This window comes from Talpa europaea (assembly GCF_964194135.1).
Source record: "Talpa europaea genome assembly, chromosome: 11".
In the NCBI taxonomy this organism is placed as follows: Eukaryota; Metazoa; Chordata; class Mammalia; order Eulipotyphla; family Talpidae; genus Talpa; species Talpa europaea.
The window spans coordinates 51,233,605-51,252,788 of record NC_140078.1 but is presented as its reverse complement, the minus strand read 5'-3'; the positions used below and the strand labels follow the sequence as shown (position 1 = coordinate 51,252,788).

The window sequence follows — 19,184 nt, the reverse complement described above, 5'->3', positions numbered from 1 at the left end:
GCAGGTTCGATCCTGGCCGGCTGGCGAGAATCCCACATGGCACGGCAGACCTCTCCAGTCTCTCCTGCTGCTCCTTTCAGCACTGTGTTTCAGTCAGTCTGCCTGTTCTGTTCCCCACTCTGTCTCTGGTGAATCCTCTCACCCTCCCATGCATCTGGCCTGTACCCAGGTTCTTGTATGCATGAATAAATAAAATCATTTTTGAAAAATTCATTTTTAAAGCCATCTTTAAAACCTTGAGCTTTTTATCTAGGGCAATTTTTTTTAATTGCAATTTCAGTTACCACACATGTCATCAGTTATGCAACTCTTCTGTTTCTCCCTGGTTGTATTGATCTAGAAATGTGTCCATTTCTTCAAAGTTATCAAACTTATTGGTGTAATTATTCATTGTAATCTCATAATCCTTTACATTTCTATGGTAATTTCTCCTCTTTCATTTCTGATTCTGTTTATTAATGTCTTCTCTCTCATGTTATTGGTTAGCCTAGCTAGGGAGTTGTCTATTTTATTTATCCTCAAAAAGAACCAACTCTTAGTTTCTTTCTTTCTTTTTGTTTTGTTTTGTTTTGTTTTTGTATGTTCTTTTTGGTCTCTCTTTTGTATACATTCTTATTTTTATTATTTCTTTACTTTTACCACCTTTCAGGGTTATATGTTTTTCTTTTTCAAGTTGTTTTAGGTTTAGCTTTAGATTATTTGGGATTTTTATTGCTTCTTTATGTGGTCATGAAATTATCCTCCTTCCTAAGGCTGTTTTTGTTGTACCCCATAGATCCTGGTAGCTTGTATCTTCATTTTGGTCATTTCAAGGTATTTTTACATTTCTTTAATATCCTTTTTACCCAATAGCTTTTAAGCTATAAGTCTCCACGTATTCATTGTTTTTCCTACTCTTTTCTTGTAGTTGATTTCTAATTTTGTGATATTATGCTTAGAGAAAGTACTTGGTATAATTTCAATCTTTGTAGTCTGACAACTGACTTATGTCCCAACATATGGTTATTCTTCAAAATGTCCCATGTGCACCAAAAAAATATATATGGAGTGGTTTTGGGGTGGAATGTTCTTTAAATGTTAAACCTTTAAAATGTTCTTTAAATGTTCTTTAAAATGTTAAACCTATTTTTTTAGTTCCTCATTTAAAGCTGTTGTTTCCTTGTTTATTCTTTGCCTTATTGATCTGTCCATATTTGTAAGTGGGGTGTTAAAATCCCCTAGTATTATTATGCTGTTGTCAGTATTTCTCATCATTCTGTTAGTAATTATCTCATATTCATTTCTTTTATTTTCTTTTTCTCGTTTTTGTAAAGAATTGGGGTGAGGCCAGAAACATGGGGGTGAAAGAATTCACCAGAGACAGAGTAGAGAAAAGAAAAGGGAGATTTATTGAAATACACTGCTGAGAGGAGCAGCAGGTGAGATGGGGAACAATCTGTGCTCATGTTTCTTGATGCTCCATCATTTGGTGCATATATATTAATGAGTGTTATTTCTTCTTCTTGTGTTAACTGTTAATCATTATACAATATCCATTTCTATCTCTTACTACCTTTTTAAATCGAAAGTCTATTTTGTCTAATATAGATATAGCTGTTCCTGACTTCTTCTTGTTATTATTGTTATTAAAATTTGCTTGTAGGATTTTCTTCCAACCTGTAACACTAAGTTTCTGCTTATCTTTGCTGGTAAGTTGGATTTTTTTGTAAACACAAAGGTTGGACTTTTTCTGAAAGCCATCCAGCTCTCTATACCTTTTAACTGGTGAATTTAGGTCACTTATATTTAAGGTGTTTATGACAACATAAGTTTTATATATATATAATTTTTATATTTAAACATAAAATTTTTTGGTTTGTCTTTTTAATCTTTGATTCTTCCTTTTATATACTTTTTTAGGTTTTACTTCCATTCTCCTATATGTTACTTCCATTGATTTTTGTTTGAAATTTTTGCTGAGTCTAGTGTATGATGACCCATTGGACAGTCTGGTCTGAAACTTGTTCTGATAGGCTATATTATTACTATCCTTCTCCTCTGTTATGTAATTTAGGTGTCTGTTATCTCTATACTTGTTGTTATGTTGCTTTATTATTTGTTTTATTTTTGCTTGTGAATTCAGATTCTTTTTTGTGGTTCTCTTTTTTTATTATTTTATATATATTTTACATCGTTCTTGTACAATGTATGCTTTCTCCTCTCAGGTGTATGTTCTGTTGCTTTATAGTAACTCCTTTAAGACCCATTTCATGTGTGGGTTGGTGTTAATAAATTCTTTAAATATTTTCTTTTCACTGAAGCTCCTTATTCTTCCTCCTGTCTTGAATTTAATTTACAGAGTAAAGGATTCTAGGCCAGAAATCTTTTCTAAGTATGTTAAATCTCTCCTGACAATCCCTTTTTATTGTATTTATGCTTTTTGTTTGTTTGTTTTCTTTATTGAGGTAACATTTTTTTTCTTTATTGAGATAACATGTATAACACTGTACATGATTTAGGAGAATGGGTTCACATCTCCTCTGGTGTATGCTGCCATGTTTTTGGTTTTTACTAGACTGTCTGATTGGTGTTCCTTTATAGAACCCACTTTTTTCTTTTGATGTTTTTAGTATTTGGTCCTGTCACTGACTTCTCACAGTTTTATTATAATGTATCTTGGTATGTGTTGTTGGTGTCTGGTATTATTTTGTTTGGAAGTCTTTGCACCTCTTGGATCATGCCAGCTTGGTAGCCCAGATTGATATGGTTCTCACAATTATTTCTTTAAATACATTTTCTAGACTTTTCTCTTTTTCTTCTCCTTCTGATACCCCCCTCCCCAATACGGTTGTTTCTTCTCTTTGGATTATCCCTAAGGGCTTACACTATTTTCACTCTTTAATTCTTTTTTCTCTGTTTTGTTCTATTTGTATGTTCTCCAAAGTCACTTTTTTGAATGAGATCATGAATTCTCTCCAATTCTTGGATTTGTCTTCTGTTGAAGCCCTAGATTGTATTTTTTCAATTTGGCCATAGTAAATTTTTTGATCTGTTCTATTTGCACCTGCCTCATATTTTCATTCCTGTTTTACGTCATCCATTGTTTTTCTGATTTCGAGGAACATTGTAACTATTACCTTGAAGTCCTCTTCAGTTATATTCTACGTATTGTCATACTGGAATGTGACTCCTGATTTTTTTTTTTCCACTCAGCATTTGTGGTATGTTCTGTCTCTTTATTTTTAGTTTTTATGGATTTTAATGGAGATAGACTTTCAGGCTGCTGCCTTTGTACCTGTTGATGTGTTTGGAGAACCAGTACCAGCAAGAGGTAATGGATAAAAAGGACCTGGGGCATTAGGGCACCAGAAGATTAGCTTCAGTGAGCATAAAGCATTCAAGCTTCCTACTCTGATTCCTGTGGGTCCCAGAGTTGTATGGCAGGTATCCATAGTGATCCCCTCCTCTTGAACAACTCCTTGACCTAACTGCCTTGTATAGTCTTTTGCCAACCTCATCCTCTAGGCTATAATTGAGCACTAGATGCAGTGCTGGACACAGATTGTAAGGCTGATAACAGTGTCATAAGCCAGGGGTTGTCCTGTTTTCCAACACAGAGCCTTATTCTGTGGTGTTTGCGCCTGTTGTAAACTAAAACAACCCCAGAAATATGACTGCAGAATTGAGGCCACTAGAAGGGGAGGGAGGGGCCCAGTGGCCTAGGGAAAAGGACTCGGGTGCTTTGAATGGTGGGGGTGGAGTGATAACACATATCTGAAGAGTGTGAACCTATTCCCTTAAGTCATATTAAGGGAATATTAAGTCAGTGATACCTCTATAAAGGAAAAAATAAAATGCCAATAAAACATCAAATAAAAAAGTTCTATTCGATGGTCTTTCTTTGCAAAAATACCATGCTAACTGGCTGTGTGACTTTGAGTAATTTTTCTCAGCAAATCTGGGCTCTTTTGTAAATTCAGCTATGAAATGATGCAGGTAAAATGCTTGTGTGGTGTATGCCACACAAGAAGCTTCCAGCAAATGTTAGTTAGGGCTAAGATACAGACTCAGGCAGGCTTTGGGAGGTTATGACTTGTGGGGTTGGGAGAATAGGTGGCAGGGTAGATGTGATAGTGGTGATGATTCAGCCCCTCCAAACTTCTGGATTGATAATAGGAGTGGTTCCCCCAAAAGGAAATTCAGATGTTCTTACCTTCCTGGAAATGGATGCTAATAAGAAACCTCCAAATCAAAAGCAGATGTCTACTATAATCAATATGCCCATTGGACAGATGGGGAAACTGAGGGTTGCCCCAGATGGGAAAACCAAGCAGCAGTTCTAGAATTGAAGCCAGGTCCATGTGCTTTTAGATCCAGGTTGCTTACCACATGTACTGTACGTGGTTGGGAACAAATGTCAAGTTTAGAATTCTTTTGATTGCTTGCTAAAATCCCTTTCAAGGAGATCCCTTTTATAAATCTTTGGGGTTTGTTGTTGTTTTTGTTTGTAAGAGAGAAAAAATGAGAAAAAATGAGTTTTAAAAAATTACCATTTTTTAAAAATCTTTAAATATTTACATCTACACATCCACCTATAGAGGGTATAACTGTGGCAGATGATATACCAAAATATTAACAGTGATGATGTAATTAGAATTATGGGGTCCCCATTTTGCATGCCTATATTTACTTTTTTTCTTCACACACATTTTAAAATGCAGCATTACCTGTGTGATTTTAGGACAATTTAAGCTATGCAAATTGTCATAAAAATTTAAAAATTCCTTAGTGGCCTGAGGTGTAGGAGGATAGATTTAGTGGGGAAACCATTTTTCCTCCTTTAAGTTGGCAAGTCCGTCATGCTTTTTTTATTCAGGAAATGAGATCGAAATGCCCTTTTGCAAAATATGTAATTTTCATTCTTGTATGTCACCAGCTATTTATTTCAAACTAGCACTGCTGGTGCATATTTTAAAATTTCAGTAACATCTTAATTCGGAAAAAAGAGGGAGATAGAGATATAGAATGTCCTAATGTCAGGAACAATCATAAGGGGAAAAAATTAAAATGAGGATTAGTCCAGGCAGTATTGTTAAATTATGGAAGGTGAAGAATTATCAACACAGCTGTCCATGGCCTCAGCTAATGGCAAATGAATGGATGACGAATACAGTTAGTGAAGGCATGTGTGGGATCACACCAGGGAGGCATGGAATGGGCAGCTGAAATTCAGTCTATGCTCAGATCACTGAGTCAGGATCCCTGAGAAGTTCATCTACCCAAAGGTGACTCCTTTTTTTTTTCTTTTTTTTTTTTTTTTAAGATTTATTTATTTATGCACACAAGAACTGGGGTACAGGCCAGAGATGCGGGAGGTTTAGAGGAGTCACCAGAGACAGAATGGGGAACAGAATAGCTAGACTGACTGAAACACTGCTGAGGGAAGCAGCGGGCGAGGCAGGAGAGGTCTGCCTGACCATGTGGGTTAGCTCCTTGGTCGTGCTGCAGAGGCTGCAGATTGCTTCACTTCACATGCAGTGCTTAACCACTTGCGCCACCAAGGAGGCCCCAAGAGGACTCCTTTTTCTTTTTTTTATATTATTTTTTAAAATTTTTTACATCATTGTTCATTTTTAAACAGTATTTTCTTTCCCCCACCCCCTCAGGTGTAGTCCCAGTAGAGTGTCTTTCACCAATACCCATGCACCATCACCTCAGTCCCCTGTGCTCCTCCCTCCCTCCCTATGATCCCTCTCCCTCTTCCCCTGCAGGATGTCTCTGATTTATAGTTGTCCGTTTTTTGCTTTGTTGTGTTTTGTAATTCCTTTTTCTGACTCATTTGTGTGTGGCCCCAAATACAGCATAATGATTAACAGCATAGGCTCTAAGTCCAGCTCCCCAGGTTTGAATCTTGGTGCTGTCACTTACCATAAAACCCATATGTCAGGGCCTCCCCTGGTGGCGCAGCAGTTGAGCGCTGGGCTGCGAGGCTGCCTGCAGCCTCTGCAGCACCGGTTTGTTCCCCGGCCACCAGCGAGGGTCCCACAAAAAATAAATAAATAGGGCCTCCCCGGTGGCGCAGCGGTTGAGCGCTGGGTTGCGAACCTGCCCGTGGCCTCTGCGGCGCCGGTTCGATCCCCAGCTGCTGCCCGGCCACCGGAGGAGGGTCCCGCATGGCGCGCAGACCTCTCCTGCCGCCCGCTGCTCCCCTCAGCAGTGTACTTCGGTCCTTCTGCCTGCTCTGCTCCCCGCTCTGGCTCTGGTGAATTCTCTCACCCTCCCGCGCTTCTGACTGTACCCAGTGCTTGTATAAACAAAACAAACAAACAAATAAATAAAACATGCCTCTATTAAAAAAAAAAAAAAAAAGCAACTCTTCTTCAAAAATAAATAAATAAATAAATAAATAAATAAAATTCATATAAAAAAAAAAAACCCAATAAGTCTACATCGAAGTCTAAAAGCAAGCACGTGGACATGTAGAGGCAAACAAAATTACTACCTCTCTGTGCGTTCGACCTAGACTTTGTTTAGATATACAGCTGTGTTTCAAATATCATGATCCGAACTAAATACACACTGCTGATAATCAAATGCACCCCTCATATAGTTCTAGCAACCCCTCCTGCCAGTTACTTGGCGCTCTGGTGACACTAGTCATATAAAACCATGGCTCCAAAGCAAATGCCAGCTTTTCTGACTTTCTTGGAATATTAATTCTTGAATTGACTCCAAACCCTGGGTCATTAAAAGTGATTTAACTGTTAGCAAAGTCCTTAGTGTTATGTCTGGGTTTCTAAGTGAAAGGTCTGCTCCCGGCTTCAGTGGGGATTTTTTTTTTGTCAAGGGATTTATGCATTCTCAAACCTGTGGTTTGCAGGGAACTTTTTAATACCTCTCGCTGCCAACACTTACTGTGAATATAATTACCCATCACCAACCTCCCCTTCTAGGGGCACTATCCAGGTGTCCCATCCACTTCCCAAACTGCCACTCTGGCTTATTTGCAGAGCTTCTCCATGTTAAGTAACTTGGGTTTCATCTTGTAAAAGCTTCTACTGGGGAGGAGGATTCTGCTAATGTATTCTTCCCCTAAGGTGAACATATTCAACTTCTTAAAAGTCACCTTCTAACATTTCCCCCAAATATTTCTGTGTTCTCACCTATTAAAACTAGTTCCTAGTGTCACTGTTTTAGTCTGTATTGTAAATAAATATGATTTTCCATTAAGCATACACTAATGGCCCAGCCTATATCACAGCACCAAGTTTATCTGAGTTGAGCTTGTCAGTTAAGGAGAAGTACCGATAGGAGTTAGCAGGAGAAGGCAGAAAAGAGGGTCTGACTCCAACCAATTACTCACTTTAATAATTCAGTGTATTTCGCAGTAATAGGCTACAAAGTAAATAGCACTACACATAAGTACTGTATTTCATTATTTATACATTCCAGAAGTTGAAGTTGAAGGCACATGCTTGTGATTTTCAAGTCATTAAGGAGACACTTCATTGCAGGCATGTGGGGGTGGTAAGGCTGTTTCTCCCTCAGAGCTCCTTCCGTTATCCTGAGCATCATTTCTCAGTTGCACACAGGGAGGAGTTGAGCCAGGACAGTTGGGGTGGTGTTTGTTTGCGGAACTTGGGATGTTCCCATCCCGGTGCCACCATTCTCGTGATGTGGCTACACTATCATTGCTAATACAAAATTTTTTTAAATCTGTTTCATTTTAAATGTCAAATGCATTTATTTAATAACAACTTTATTGCAATGTAATTCAAATATCTTTTATAATGCAGTGGTTTTTAGTTTATTCAGAGTTGTGCAACCATCCTCTCTATCTAATTTGAGAATACTTTCATCACCCCCAAAAGAAACTCTGTGCCCATTGAACAGTCATGCCCCACTAGCCCCTGATAACCATTAAACTGCTTGATGTTTTGGACTTGTTCATATATATGGAATCATTAAAATATGTGGGATTTTGTGTTTTTACTAGGTTCACAGTTCACTGTTGTTAAGGTTCACCAGTGTTGTAACAAGTATCAGTACTTCTAGCTGCTAAATATTTGCATGGATGTATCACATTTTATTTATCCATTCATCAGTTGATGGGTGTTTGGGTTGGAATTTTTGGCTATTGTGAATAAAGCTGCCATGCATATTCGAGTACAAGTTTTGTGTGGACATATGTTTTCAGTTCTCTTGAGTATATAACTAGGAGAGGAATTGCTGGGTCATATGGTATTTTTATATTTCACATTCTGAGGAGCTGTCAAGCTGTTTTCCAAAGTAGCTGCACTATTTTCCAATCCCACCAGCAATGCTAGAAGGTTCTAATTTCTCTACATCCTAAGTATATTTATTTTTAAAGGAAACTCTACCGCTGCCTTAAGTTGTCAGCAATAACGTATAAATAGAAGGTAATTGTCAAGTCAAGCACTAAGCAAATTAAACAGTATTGTACATTTCTAACTTGGTGTTCTTGCCTGCTGAAGGTATTAAAAAGCTGTTCGAGTCATATTAGCACAAAGCTTAGATTTTCTTATTGACATTGTTGAAAAACTGAAAGTGGGATAATTATCTCACTATGGCCTCATGTTCTTTGCTACAGTGTCTAAGTGGTAGCTACACCTGATGCCGCACCCCTTGGAGTACGTGGGATTTGGAGGTGCTCTATTCAAGCTTGGTTTCTGTGGTTTCAGCAGCCAGGTCCATGCTTACCTATGTCATGCAAGGAACTTAGAGGTGGCTGGAATAGTGTTTGCTGTGTTTTTTTTTTATTCATGTTCCTGGTGTTTCCTGAGAACTCCTGGGTAAACTTAAGAAACCATTTTTGACAGGGTAATAGCTTCTTACCCCAGTAATTCCATTTCTAGAAATGGAGTCTAAGGTATTTATGCAAGAGAAGAAAAAGAAATCTACTAACCCACATATGTTCTAGTGCAAAAATAATTGGAAGGAGGGCCTCCCTGGTAGCACAGGGGTTAGACACAGCCCTACCAAGCTATCGCGGGCCACTGCAGCATGGGTTCAATCCTCCGCCAGGGAGCTAACCCGTATGGCGCAGCAGACCTCTATTGCGTCTTCTGCTGCTCCCCTCAGCAGTGTATTTCAGTAGATCTGCCTGTTCTCCTCCCTATTCTCTCTGGTGAATCCTCTCACCACCCGTACCTCTGGCTTACACCCCAGTTCTTGTATGCATAAATAAATAAATCTTTTAAAAAAATAATTGGAAGAATCTGACAACAGGGAAATTATGACAAGTTATCATGTTTGAGTTGAGTTGGATGGGGTAGTAGGTAGTCAGTAAAAATGATGCAACTATAAACCAGAGACACACTACGGTGGGGAGGAGGGGAGGGAGGAGGATCAAAACAAGGGCGGTGAGAATTGTATGGGGACTATAACCAAGATGAAAACACATACATTGTGCAAAAATGAAAAATGATATAAAAATAAATAAAATTTAAAAAATGGAAAAAAATAAAAAAATTAAAAATGATGGCTGTGAAAAATTAAAAAGTAACAAGAAGAGAAAAAAGCAAATTAAAAATTAGGATATAGAATTATATGAACATTATTACTGCAGCTGTTAAAATATACATTTAATTGAATAAACAACAGAATGTAATATGCCACAAAAGCATTATGGGAAGAGATTTTGTTTTTATTTACAAACTTTAATTATTTCAACACATGATGTTTTAAGTTTTTTAATTGAAAATGTACATTGTGGACTGATCTTTTTTCTAAAGACATTTTTATTTATTTGCACTGTCGTACATCGATTGTATATATATTGTATACTTGAGATGAATTCCAATGAAAGCCTATGTAATTACCAGCTGAGGGAAGATTTTAGAAGAAAATAAGCAAAGACCTTAACAAATAAAGTCTGCTCCTTTGTTGCTGCCTTTGTAAGGTAGTCAGGGAGGGTGGTTCTCCTGTCCAAAGGAGAAGGAAGTGCTGTGCAAAGAGCCAGGGAAGAACATTCCAGGTGGGAGACACAGTTAGCACAAAGGTTCAGGATATGAACACAGACCTGGGTGTCTCAGATAGAGAAAAGGAAAAGGTGTTGGGTATGAAGGTCACAGAACTGAAGGATCAGGATGCTGGAAGCATCTTCTAAATAGCTTTTGACGTCCTGCAGAGTGATGACAGGAACTTGAGGTGTGGAGGAAGGAAGACTGGAGCCACATGCTAAACTCTTCAGTGAATGAAGAGGAGTAACTGGAAGCTGAGAGATGACACCAACAAGAAAAAGGAAAGGGTGCAATCGTTTCATCCTCAGACTTTACTGTGAAGATGACTTCATGTCTGGGGGTAACAGTGAAGAGCAAGGAGGTTGCAACCCTGAGTCTCCTGGGCAGGGAAGGAAGAAGCTGCCTTTAGGGTATTTTACTGGGGAGATGGCACCCTCACCAGGCAGACATATTTTCATGAAGGCAAGAGGTGAAGAGAATACTCTGAGAAAAGGCTGAAGATAGAATTTGGGCACTTCTGAGGGGATGGAGGAAGAGTTTGGAGGAGAAAGGAGAAGTCAGCCCAGATCATTAGTTCTTGGCTGCAGCTGAACTGTGGGTGACAATCATACACCTGTGTTAATATGCAAACTCCAGGAACCCAACAAAAACTGCTGAATTGGGGTCTCTGTGGAGTGGGCACTTGCAGATTAGCAAACAGACTAGGGTCAGAGTGCTTGCAGTGAGCACCAAGGAAAGAATGGTCCTACTAACATTTCCAAGGATGACTCAAGGGGCGACTATGAGGAGGATGAACAAGTTAAGTGATTAGAAACATATTTTTAGATCTACTTTAGAACTCTTTTTTTGAATGCTAAGCTATAAATTTTAAGTTTGTTGTAAACTGGTTTTAAGCAAAAGGGGATTAATTCACTTCTAAGCTGAACTGTCCAAGGTTAAGGTAGCTGCACCTGGATCCAGGTGCTCAATGAACATCACCAGGGATCTGCCTGCCATCTGTTGATTCTGCTTTTTACTATGCTAAGCTGACTCCCATTCAGGCTCCGCCAGCATAGTGGCCAGGAGTGTGCCATCAACTCCAGCCTTAGCAACAGGTCTAAATTTCTGGACAGCCAACGTTCGCTCTGGTCCTCTTAATTGAAGTATAAATAAAGGGCCTCCCCGGTGGCACAGCGGGTCTAGTGCTGCTCTGTGAAGCTGTCCTCAGCCTCTGCAGCGTGGGTTCGATTCCCGGCTGGCCAGGGAGAAAACACACATGGCATGGCAGACCGCTCCTGCCTCGCCTGTTGCCCCCCTCAGCAGTGTCTTGGGTCCGTCTGCCTGTTCTGCTCCCCGCTCTCTCTGGTGAATTCTCTCACCTTCGGGCGCCTCTGACCTGTACCCCCATTCTTGTATAAATAAATAAATCTTAAAAAAATAAAAAATAAAGTATAAATAAGAACATAGTAGCCGTGAGTCAGAACCGCGCTAGAATCCCCCAAACCTGTTCCCCACCACCACCCGTGATTCAAGGGGTCCAGTTTCCTGAGTTCCTCAAATGAACTTCTCGTGATCTTCACTGTTAGGGGTAACATTTGAGCACTGCTGAGTGTGCTGCTGATCAGTGTTGGTGAAAGGCACACCACTTATGCACCTTTAAACTTGATCGTTCTCTGTGACCACACAACACAAGCTCTTTTTACCTGAAGCCTGAGATTGTTTTATGTAATGTGAGAGGTAAAGCAGTGGGAACAGCAAGGACTCATTAAATCCCAACCACCAATACTTGAACTGCCAATGGGAAAGACTTCTTTTTTCCTTTTTTACTACCTGTCACCAGACACCCAGAAAGGCCGCAGTCTCCAGCTCCTGTTTTCTCTGCATGCTGTCCCAAAGTACTGAAGCCTGCAAAAGAGTTTGCCTGCTGAGTTGCAGAGTACAGACCTTTTTAATTTAAAAAAAAAAAAGTATTTTTCAAATACTAACAATGAATTTCTGTGTACCCTGTACTCACTTTAAGAAGTAAAACTTTATTGTTTTAAAGATTTATTTATTTATGCATACAAGAACTGGGGTAAGGGGCAGAGATGGGGGGAGTGAGAGGATTCACCAGAGAGAGTAGGGAACAGAACAGGCAGATTGACAGAAATACACTGCTGAGGGGAGAAGCAGGCGAGACAGGAGAGGTCTGCCATACCACGTGGGTAGCTCCCTGGCGGGGGACTGAACTTGTGCTTCAGTGGCTGCGGACAGCTTCATAGGTTGCATCCTAACCCCTTGCACCACCAGGGAGGCCCAAGAAATAAAAATTTAATCCCACACTAATGGTCACTATCCAGCATTTGATATTTACTATTCTCATAAAAGTTTGCTCTTATTACATATATCTGTGAAGCACATGTTGTGCTGTTTTTTCCTTTCTTTAAGCTTCACATAAAGGATATCATTTTAATTTCTTTTTTGGCTTTCTTTCTGAAAATTTCTTCCCCCACCCCTTAGGCCTTATAAAGATAAGCACATTCTGGTTCATTTTTCACTGCTATGTGGTATTTCACTTAAAGATAACAAATATATTCATGATTTTCCTGTGCACAGGCAGCAAAATTTTTCCCAATAATTAACTCTTGTCAATAGGGCTGTCTGAACGTTCTTGGTTGGGGTTTATGCAGAAGTGCAAGGCTTTCTCCAGGTTACATATCTAGGAGTAGAACTGGAAGAGTGTGGGTTGTATGTGTATCTTCATTACTGCTAGATGTTGCCAAATGGGCTGCCTCCCCTGCCCCTAGCATTGCTGCCACTGGCCTCCATCTTCCCATCCATATTGAAGCTTCTATGAACCAGCTCTTATTTTTCCTTAATTTTTACCAATATGAGAATAAAATGGAGTCTTCTAATCATTTGACTTAGTTTTTCCATGATTATTAAAGTTAAAATTTTTTACTCATGTAGAACCCTGGTATGTACGGCTGAACTTATATACTGCAGGAGTCATTCTCTTTGCTGCAGGGTAATGGCTCACATTTTAGATATCTGAGCTAATGCAGTTGTTTAGTTTGTATCTTTGGATCATACTGTTTTTAAATATTGAGCATAATTTAAAGCAAATATGTTTGCATTAATCTCAGCATATTTTGGATGTTTTGATGGAAATCTTTTTTGTTGGCTGTGATTTTAGCATTACAGTATCCCCCATTTTGTGGGGCATAAGTTCCAGGGATCCCAGTGCATACCTGAAATCTCAGTACCAAACCCTATAGGTACTGTGTTTTTTCCTGTACACTCCGAACTAAGATAGTTTAATTTATTAATTAGTTAGGAAGATATTTACAACAATAAAATATAGCAATTATTATAATGATGCACTGTAATAAAAGGTCTATGAATGTTGTCTCTGTCCCTCATTCTCTCATATTTTTGGACAACAGTTGACCCCAAGTAACTGAAACTGCAGAAAACAAACACAGATAGGGTAGGGTGTGGGTACTGTGTCTTCCTACCCTTCATATAAGTTATGTGGGAGGTGGCTTTAGTAGCAGATATGAAAATCCACTCAGGAAGCTGAGGAAGAGATGACAGCTGAGTCCCAAAGGCAAGGCTCCTTGAATTCACTGGGCATGCCTTCTCATTTACTCTGCCTAGTGGGCTCCCCACTCAGATGTGGGCATGACCCTCTTCAAGTCAGATCTCCCCATTTCTCAGTGTAGAGGCAGGACAGGACACAGAGCAGGTTTTCTGATCCCATGCAGACCGGGTAAAGGAGGAGTCAGAGTCCTCAGTGGTTTTTGCAGGTCTTTTATTGGGATTTACACGGTACACAGCAGGCAAGGGTGCTGGAGGGCCAGGAGGCTGGCAGTCCTCCCAGCCCCCAGCAAATCCTCACTCTATGTGGGCTCTCCGGCCTTCTCTGCTTCTCTCTCGGCTGCTTCTTTCGGCTTCTGCTGCTTCTTGGCTTCTCTTTCGGCTTCTGCTTCAGCTTCTCCTGGTGTCCCTGTGATGCCGCCCTTAAAAGCACAGTCTTAGCCCAGGTGTACCCACTCCAGGTGCCTGCCATCAGGCATGCAGTCATGATCACAGGGTTCCCTCATCTATCCTGATGACGGGAGGGCAGAAAAGCCTGATATTTTTCCTTACCCTACACTCAGTAAGGCCTTTCCCTACTCTGCACTACATGATGTATGTTGGCCCACTAGCTGCGCCCATCAGCTACGTATGTTTCCCCTCTGTAGGGTAAGGGAAAATGTCAGGCTTTTCTGCCCTCCCGCCATCAGGATAGATGATGGATCCTTGCCGTCCTGAATGCATGCCTGATGGCGGGCACCTGGAGTAGGGTGTGGGCATACGTAGATGGGATTCACCTGGGCTGAGACTGGGCTTTTAAGGGCGGCGTCACGGGGACACCAGTAGAAGCCGAGGAGAAGCCGAAAGAAGGCTGGAAAGCCCAGAGTGAAGACCTGCTGGGGGCTGGGTAGCCTGCCAGCCTACCGGCCCCCAGCACCCCTGCTGCCATGTACCTGCTAAATCCCAATAAAAGCCTGCAAAAAGCCACTGAGAACTCTGATTCCTCCTTTACCCGGTCTGCATGGGATCAATGAAAACCTGCTCAGTGGTCATTCCTGCCCCTACACCCTCCTTGCTCAACTGTATATTTCCTTCATAGCACCTGTCACTGAATAACTTTCTAAGTAAGTGACTTAGTTACAGTTTGCTTTGACTGTTATTTCTTTCTGTCTTCCCTACCACCAGCCAAATGTAACTTCTACAAAGGCAGGCATCCAGATCTGTTTCGTTCACTAAGGTCTTCCCAGCAATGAAAACAGTGCCTGACATGTAGGTACTGAGTTAACAAGAAAAAGATGTGTGCGTACGTGTGCGTGTGAAAGAGAGGGAAGAGAGACAGAGACAGACAGACAGACAGAATACATGTCCCAGGAAAACTTGGAGGCAACCCAGCTTTGTATCATGACTAAATGAGACTAAGAATATGACTGTCATTGTGATACCGTTATGAATGGTTGTCAACCAGGCTGGGGATGCTAGGGACAATCGCAAGAGGTATAAGAGCTATGGTTAGCAGCTTGTACTTGATCATGAGGACAGTAGAAAACAATATCCACTTTGCATTTTAGAAGAACATCATTGGCACCAATAAAAAGAAATCAGGGGATTAAGGATCAGATTGGAGACAGCTGGGCCATCTGGGAAGCTGTGACAGTGATTGAGTTGAAGAAAGATGGTGGCTTCATCAGATAAGGAGAAGAGAAGTGGACAATTTCAGGAGATACTTAGAACAACTCTATTGTCTTTTCCTGGGATCCCCAAAATAAGTGGGATTTGAGTAACTCTTCACATCTGGGCATAGCTGAGCCAGGAGGCCATGCTTCAGCTAAGCATGCTCTTAAGTAATCACATTGGCAAACTACCCAAAGTGCTCCACCCACATCTTCAACTTTTCTGGTGAAAGAAATCTGGAGCAAGACTGCCATTATTCAACAGAGCAGGGAACAGTGGAGCAGTGCACTGATTGAAGCTGAAGTTTTTGGAAGGAAGGGAGCATTCTACGTCCAAGTTCCCTGGTCTCCAAATCTTTTGTGCAAGTAAATTAGTTTCATTTGTCTCGGGGTACCTTTTCCAGGCCAGCTTCTTCCAACTTCCCTGAAAATGTTTCTCAGTGGTGTGTTTGAGGCTTGGCTCCATCTCCTTGTCTGGAACAAATCTTTTATTATGAGGAAATAGCTGGATGATGATTCTGGACTCTTGGATCCTGTTCCCTTCTCAGCTGTTGACTCGGTATTTAATACTTTGGTGATTTTCAACTTAACCTGCCCTTTCTCCTGCCTATTTCTCATTAATCGGAGTTTCACACCAAAGACCGAATTTCATACCTACCACCTCAACAATCTTGAGCAAGGCAGTTAGGATTAACACCAGTTTTTTCAAGGCTCTCCCAAGCTGTAAAGGAGGCCCATGTGTTGTTTTCTTTGCTCACCTCCTGGACTTGCATGATTTTCCTTTGGTCCAGTGGTCATGCATTCCACCGCAACCTAAAACCATCCAGATGATGGGAATATCATGTTGCTCATTTCACATGGGAAAGCCACGACCCACCCTCCTCTTGTTCAAGTTGCATTCAAATCTAATTTCCATGGCCCGTGCAAGTGAAGCTGCATATAGCCCTGTGTCAGCTGTCAAAGTTTAGCAATACTATTTCCAAACATGGGCCAGTAGGCAGCCAGCAGGCACAAGACAGCTGAGCACTGGCAGAGAAAATCGCAGACACCTATAGCCATCCAAATAGTGACTCATCCTGCGATTGCCAGGATAAATATGGGAATAAATGGTATTTTTCTCTAAGCAGGAAGAATTGTCAAAATGCTTATCACTTTATAAAATATAACAGATTGTGTCTCTTCGTGTTTTCAAATGTTCCAGCCATTCACTAGCTTTTTTTTTTCCCATGAGTTTAGTAATAGCCTTAACTTGTTTTTCTTCTTTCTAGGAGACCTGGAGAACCCAGACATTTCCAAGCTGTGCTGCTGCCCGAACTCTGGATCCACCTGGCTGTGGTAGCCTGTGGTGATCGACTGGAGGAGACGCTGGTCATGCTGAAATCAGCTGTGCTCTTTAGCCACAGGAAGATTCAATTTCACATCTTCACAGAAGAATCTCTGAAGCCTGAGTTTGATAGGCAGGTAAATTTGCAAAAATTGCAGCACGGTGTTTACTGAGTGCAGACAGAATGCTTTTTGGAAAATGCTTATCTTGTTCACTCATGTGTTTTTCTGCACACTCAGCCGTGTAACTGTGAACCCTGACACTGAGCCTTACTGTCCTCATCTATAATATACGGACAGCCACACGTACCTTATAGCGGTACCTGCAGATTAAATGAAGCAATTAAATGAAGCACTTAAAGCATATTTGACTCAGGGCTTGAATGCAGTTACATAATAAAATATTATGTAGTCACCATTCTTGTTGTCAACATTCTTCTCCTTTGGGGAACAGGGAGATTTTGTTTATACATGCGTTTTGAATGGCAAATATTGTATGTTCATTAAAATGAACTCAAACAATATAGATGTACAAATTAAAATTTAGAAGACCTTGCTACCCCTCCATCCCACAGAAGAAACTATCAGTTAGCAATTTTGAGTAAGTCTTACATTTTTTTCATATACAGGTATGTGTGCATGTGTGTGAGAGTGTGTGTATGTGTGTATACATGTATAACACATTACACATGTACCCAAATTAAAATACAGTCTTTTAAATAATCAGGATTATTCTCTACATCCTGTTCCGGAACTTGCTTTTTCCTCAGTTGAAACCTTATTGTCAGCATCACTCTAAGTCAGGAACCTTATATTCCTATTTCATTCTTTTTGGTGACTGCATAGTATTTTATTATGTAACACATCATCATTTGTTTAATTAACCCATACTGAGGAATGGCTGATTTTTTACCAGGACTCAAGAAGAGCCTTGGAAATGCCTCTTCTCCCCAGTTTAGGTGTATGCATGACTTTGAAGACTAAGCTTGGTTTTCCTAAAAAATCTTATATTGCATAATGACAAGCTGAAAAGTGAACCCTTGATAGCTACCTACAGCACTGAACACCAAGGGGGAAGGGGAAAGAACAAAGAGGGAAGGAAGCACAGTGATCTGTGGTGGTAAACTGTGGGTGAGTTGGTGGTGGGCGCACTATGGTGATAACACCTGCTAGAGATACCTAAATAACACCTCAGTTAAAAATAAATAAATAAAAGATAAAAATAGAATAAATAAATAATTTTAAAACTCTTGCCAAAACAAAACAAAAAACCACACACACACACACAAATCTCATCTTGCAGTAAGTTCTTGAATGCTGGCAAAGTGAGAACCCACTTTGTTTTGTACCTACTAACTTGAGTCAACGGTGGTACTTCCTGCCCCCGTGATAGCTGCTAATGATAAGTGCCAAAGAAGTATGTTGCACAGAGAAAAGCTAAAAACAGAAAGTTAGAGAAAATGTGTTGTTTCATAAGGAAAAAAAATCACCTTGACATCTTCACCAACAGAAACCAGAGGAACAGATAATCTTAGGACTTTGAAATTGATTGGAAAATGCCTTGAAAAAGAGCTGAGTCAGAGAAAGGGAAAAGGTTGAACCATGAAGAGTTAGCTGCTCTGAAGCTCTGGTTTAAGGAAGATGATGATGATAATGATGCTGAAGAATATAGTTTATCAGGGACTTCTGATTTAGATTTTTATTTAATCCTCACACCAACCTCTTGAAGAAAGTAGCAATCATGTACCTACAAACTGACATCATTGAAGCTTAGAGAAGTTTAGTGATTGACTCATTGGGTGTCAGTTCAAGGTCATTGACTCAAACCTTCATGAACTTAATCACCATGCTACCTCCCAAACTAGTAGCCAGAAGGCTCAATTCAACCCTCAACTTCATTATTTACTTACTGCATGATCTCTGGCAAGTCTTGTGGCTTATTTGAGCTCTAGCTTCTCCATCTACAACTTGGTGTAGCAGGATTGATCAAAGAGATGATATATTTGTAATCAGGACAGGCTAGGGTGGGATGCAGCAACAATTCTCAAAGAGCTCAGAGACTTTCCACATGCCTACTGCATGTGTCACACAGGAGACAGTCTCTGTCCACATAGACACTTAGGTCTGGGGCCAAAGTTGGCAGAACCTATTCATACTTATAGCTGTACCTACTGGAACTTTTGGCTTCTACACTTCTGGGGATGCCATCCAAGAAAAAGAGAGACTAGTGGATCACAACTGTGCTTTCCATTTCCTCAGCTCAGCAGTGACATGGGTCTTTTCCATTCACATTAATTGTCCCGAAGCAGTCACCAGGCCTACCCACCCTGGTGTGCAGGAATGGAGGAATACTGGCTCAGATAAGCACTAGTAAAGTCTTGCATAACATCCACTTAGAAAATATTTATCAAATGCCTACTGTATGCCAGAAGTGGGGACATGAGGAGAGAGAAGAACAAAATATAGATCATATTTTTAAAAGATGAGGGGAGGGAAGATAGGTATATATAACTATATTTATGTGGCAGATTCTATTTTCCAGTGAGGTCCCTACCTCTTGCTTTCATACCCTCTGTGCTTACTTTCTATAATGCCTCAGTCTGAGTGACCAATGGCACAAGGAAAGTGATGTTGATTCACTTCTGAGATTAGGTTTAAAAAGGCACTGCACCTTCCATCTTGCTCATACTCT

At 40.4% G+C, this 19,184-nt stretch overlaps 1 protein-coding gene across 1 annotated transcript in view; it reads left to right on the top strand.

Moving 5' to 3' along the window:
- Positions 1 to 19,184, top strand: part of GXYLT2 (glucoside xylosyltransferase 2) — a gene marked incomplete at both ends in the record, with an annotated part of 110,877 nt that overhangs the window by 10,353 nt on the left and 81,340 nt on the right. Inside the window, one exon of the mRNA XM_084248073.1 lies at positions 16,438 to 16,630. Within this exon, the coding sequence (XP_084104199.1) occupies positions 16,438 to 16,630 (193 nt within the window). The remainder of the gene's footprint in view (positions 1 to 16,437; positions 16,631 to 19,184) is intronic.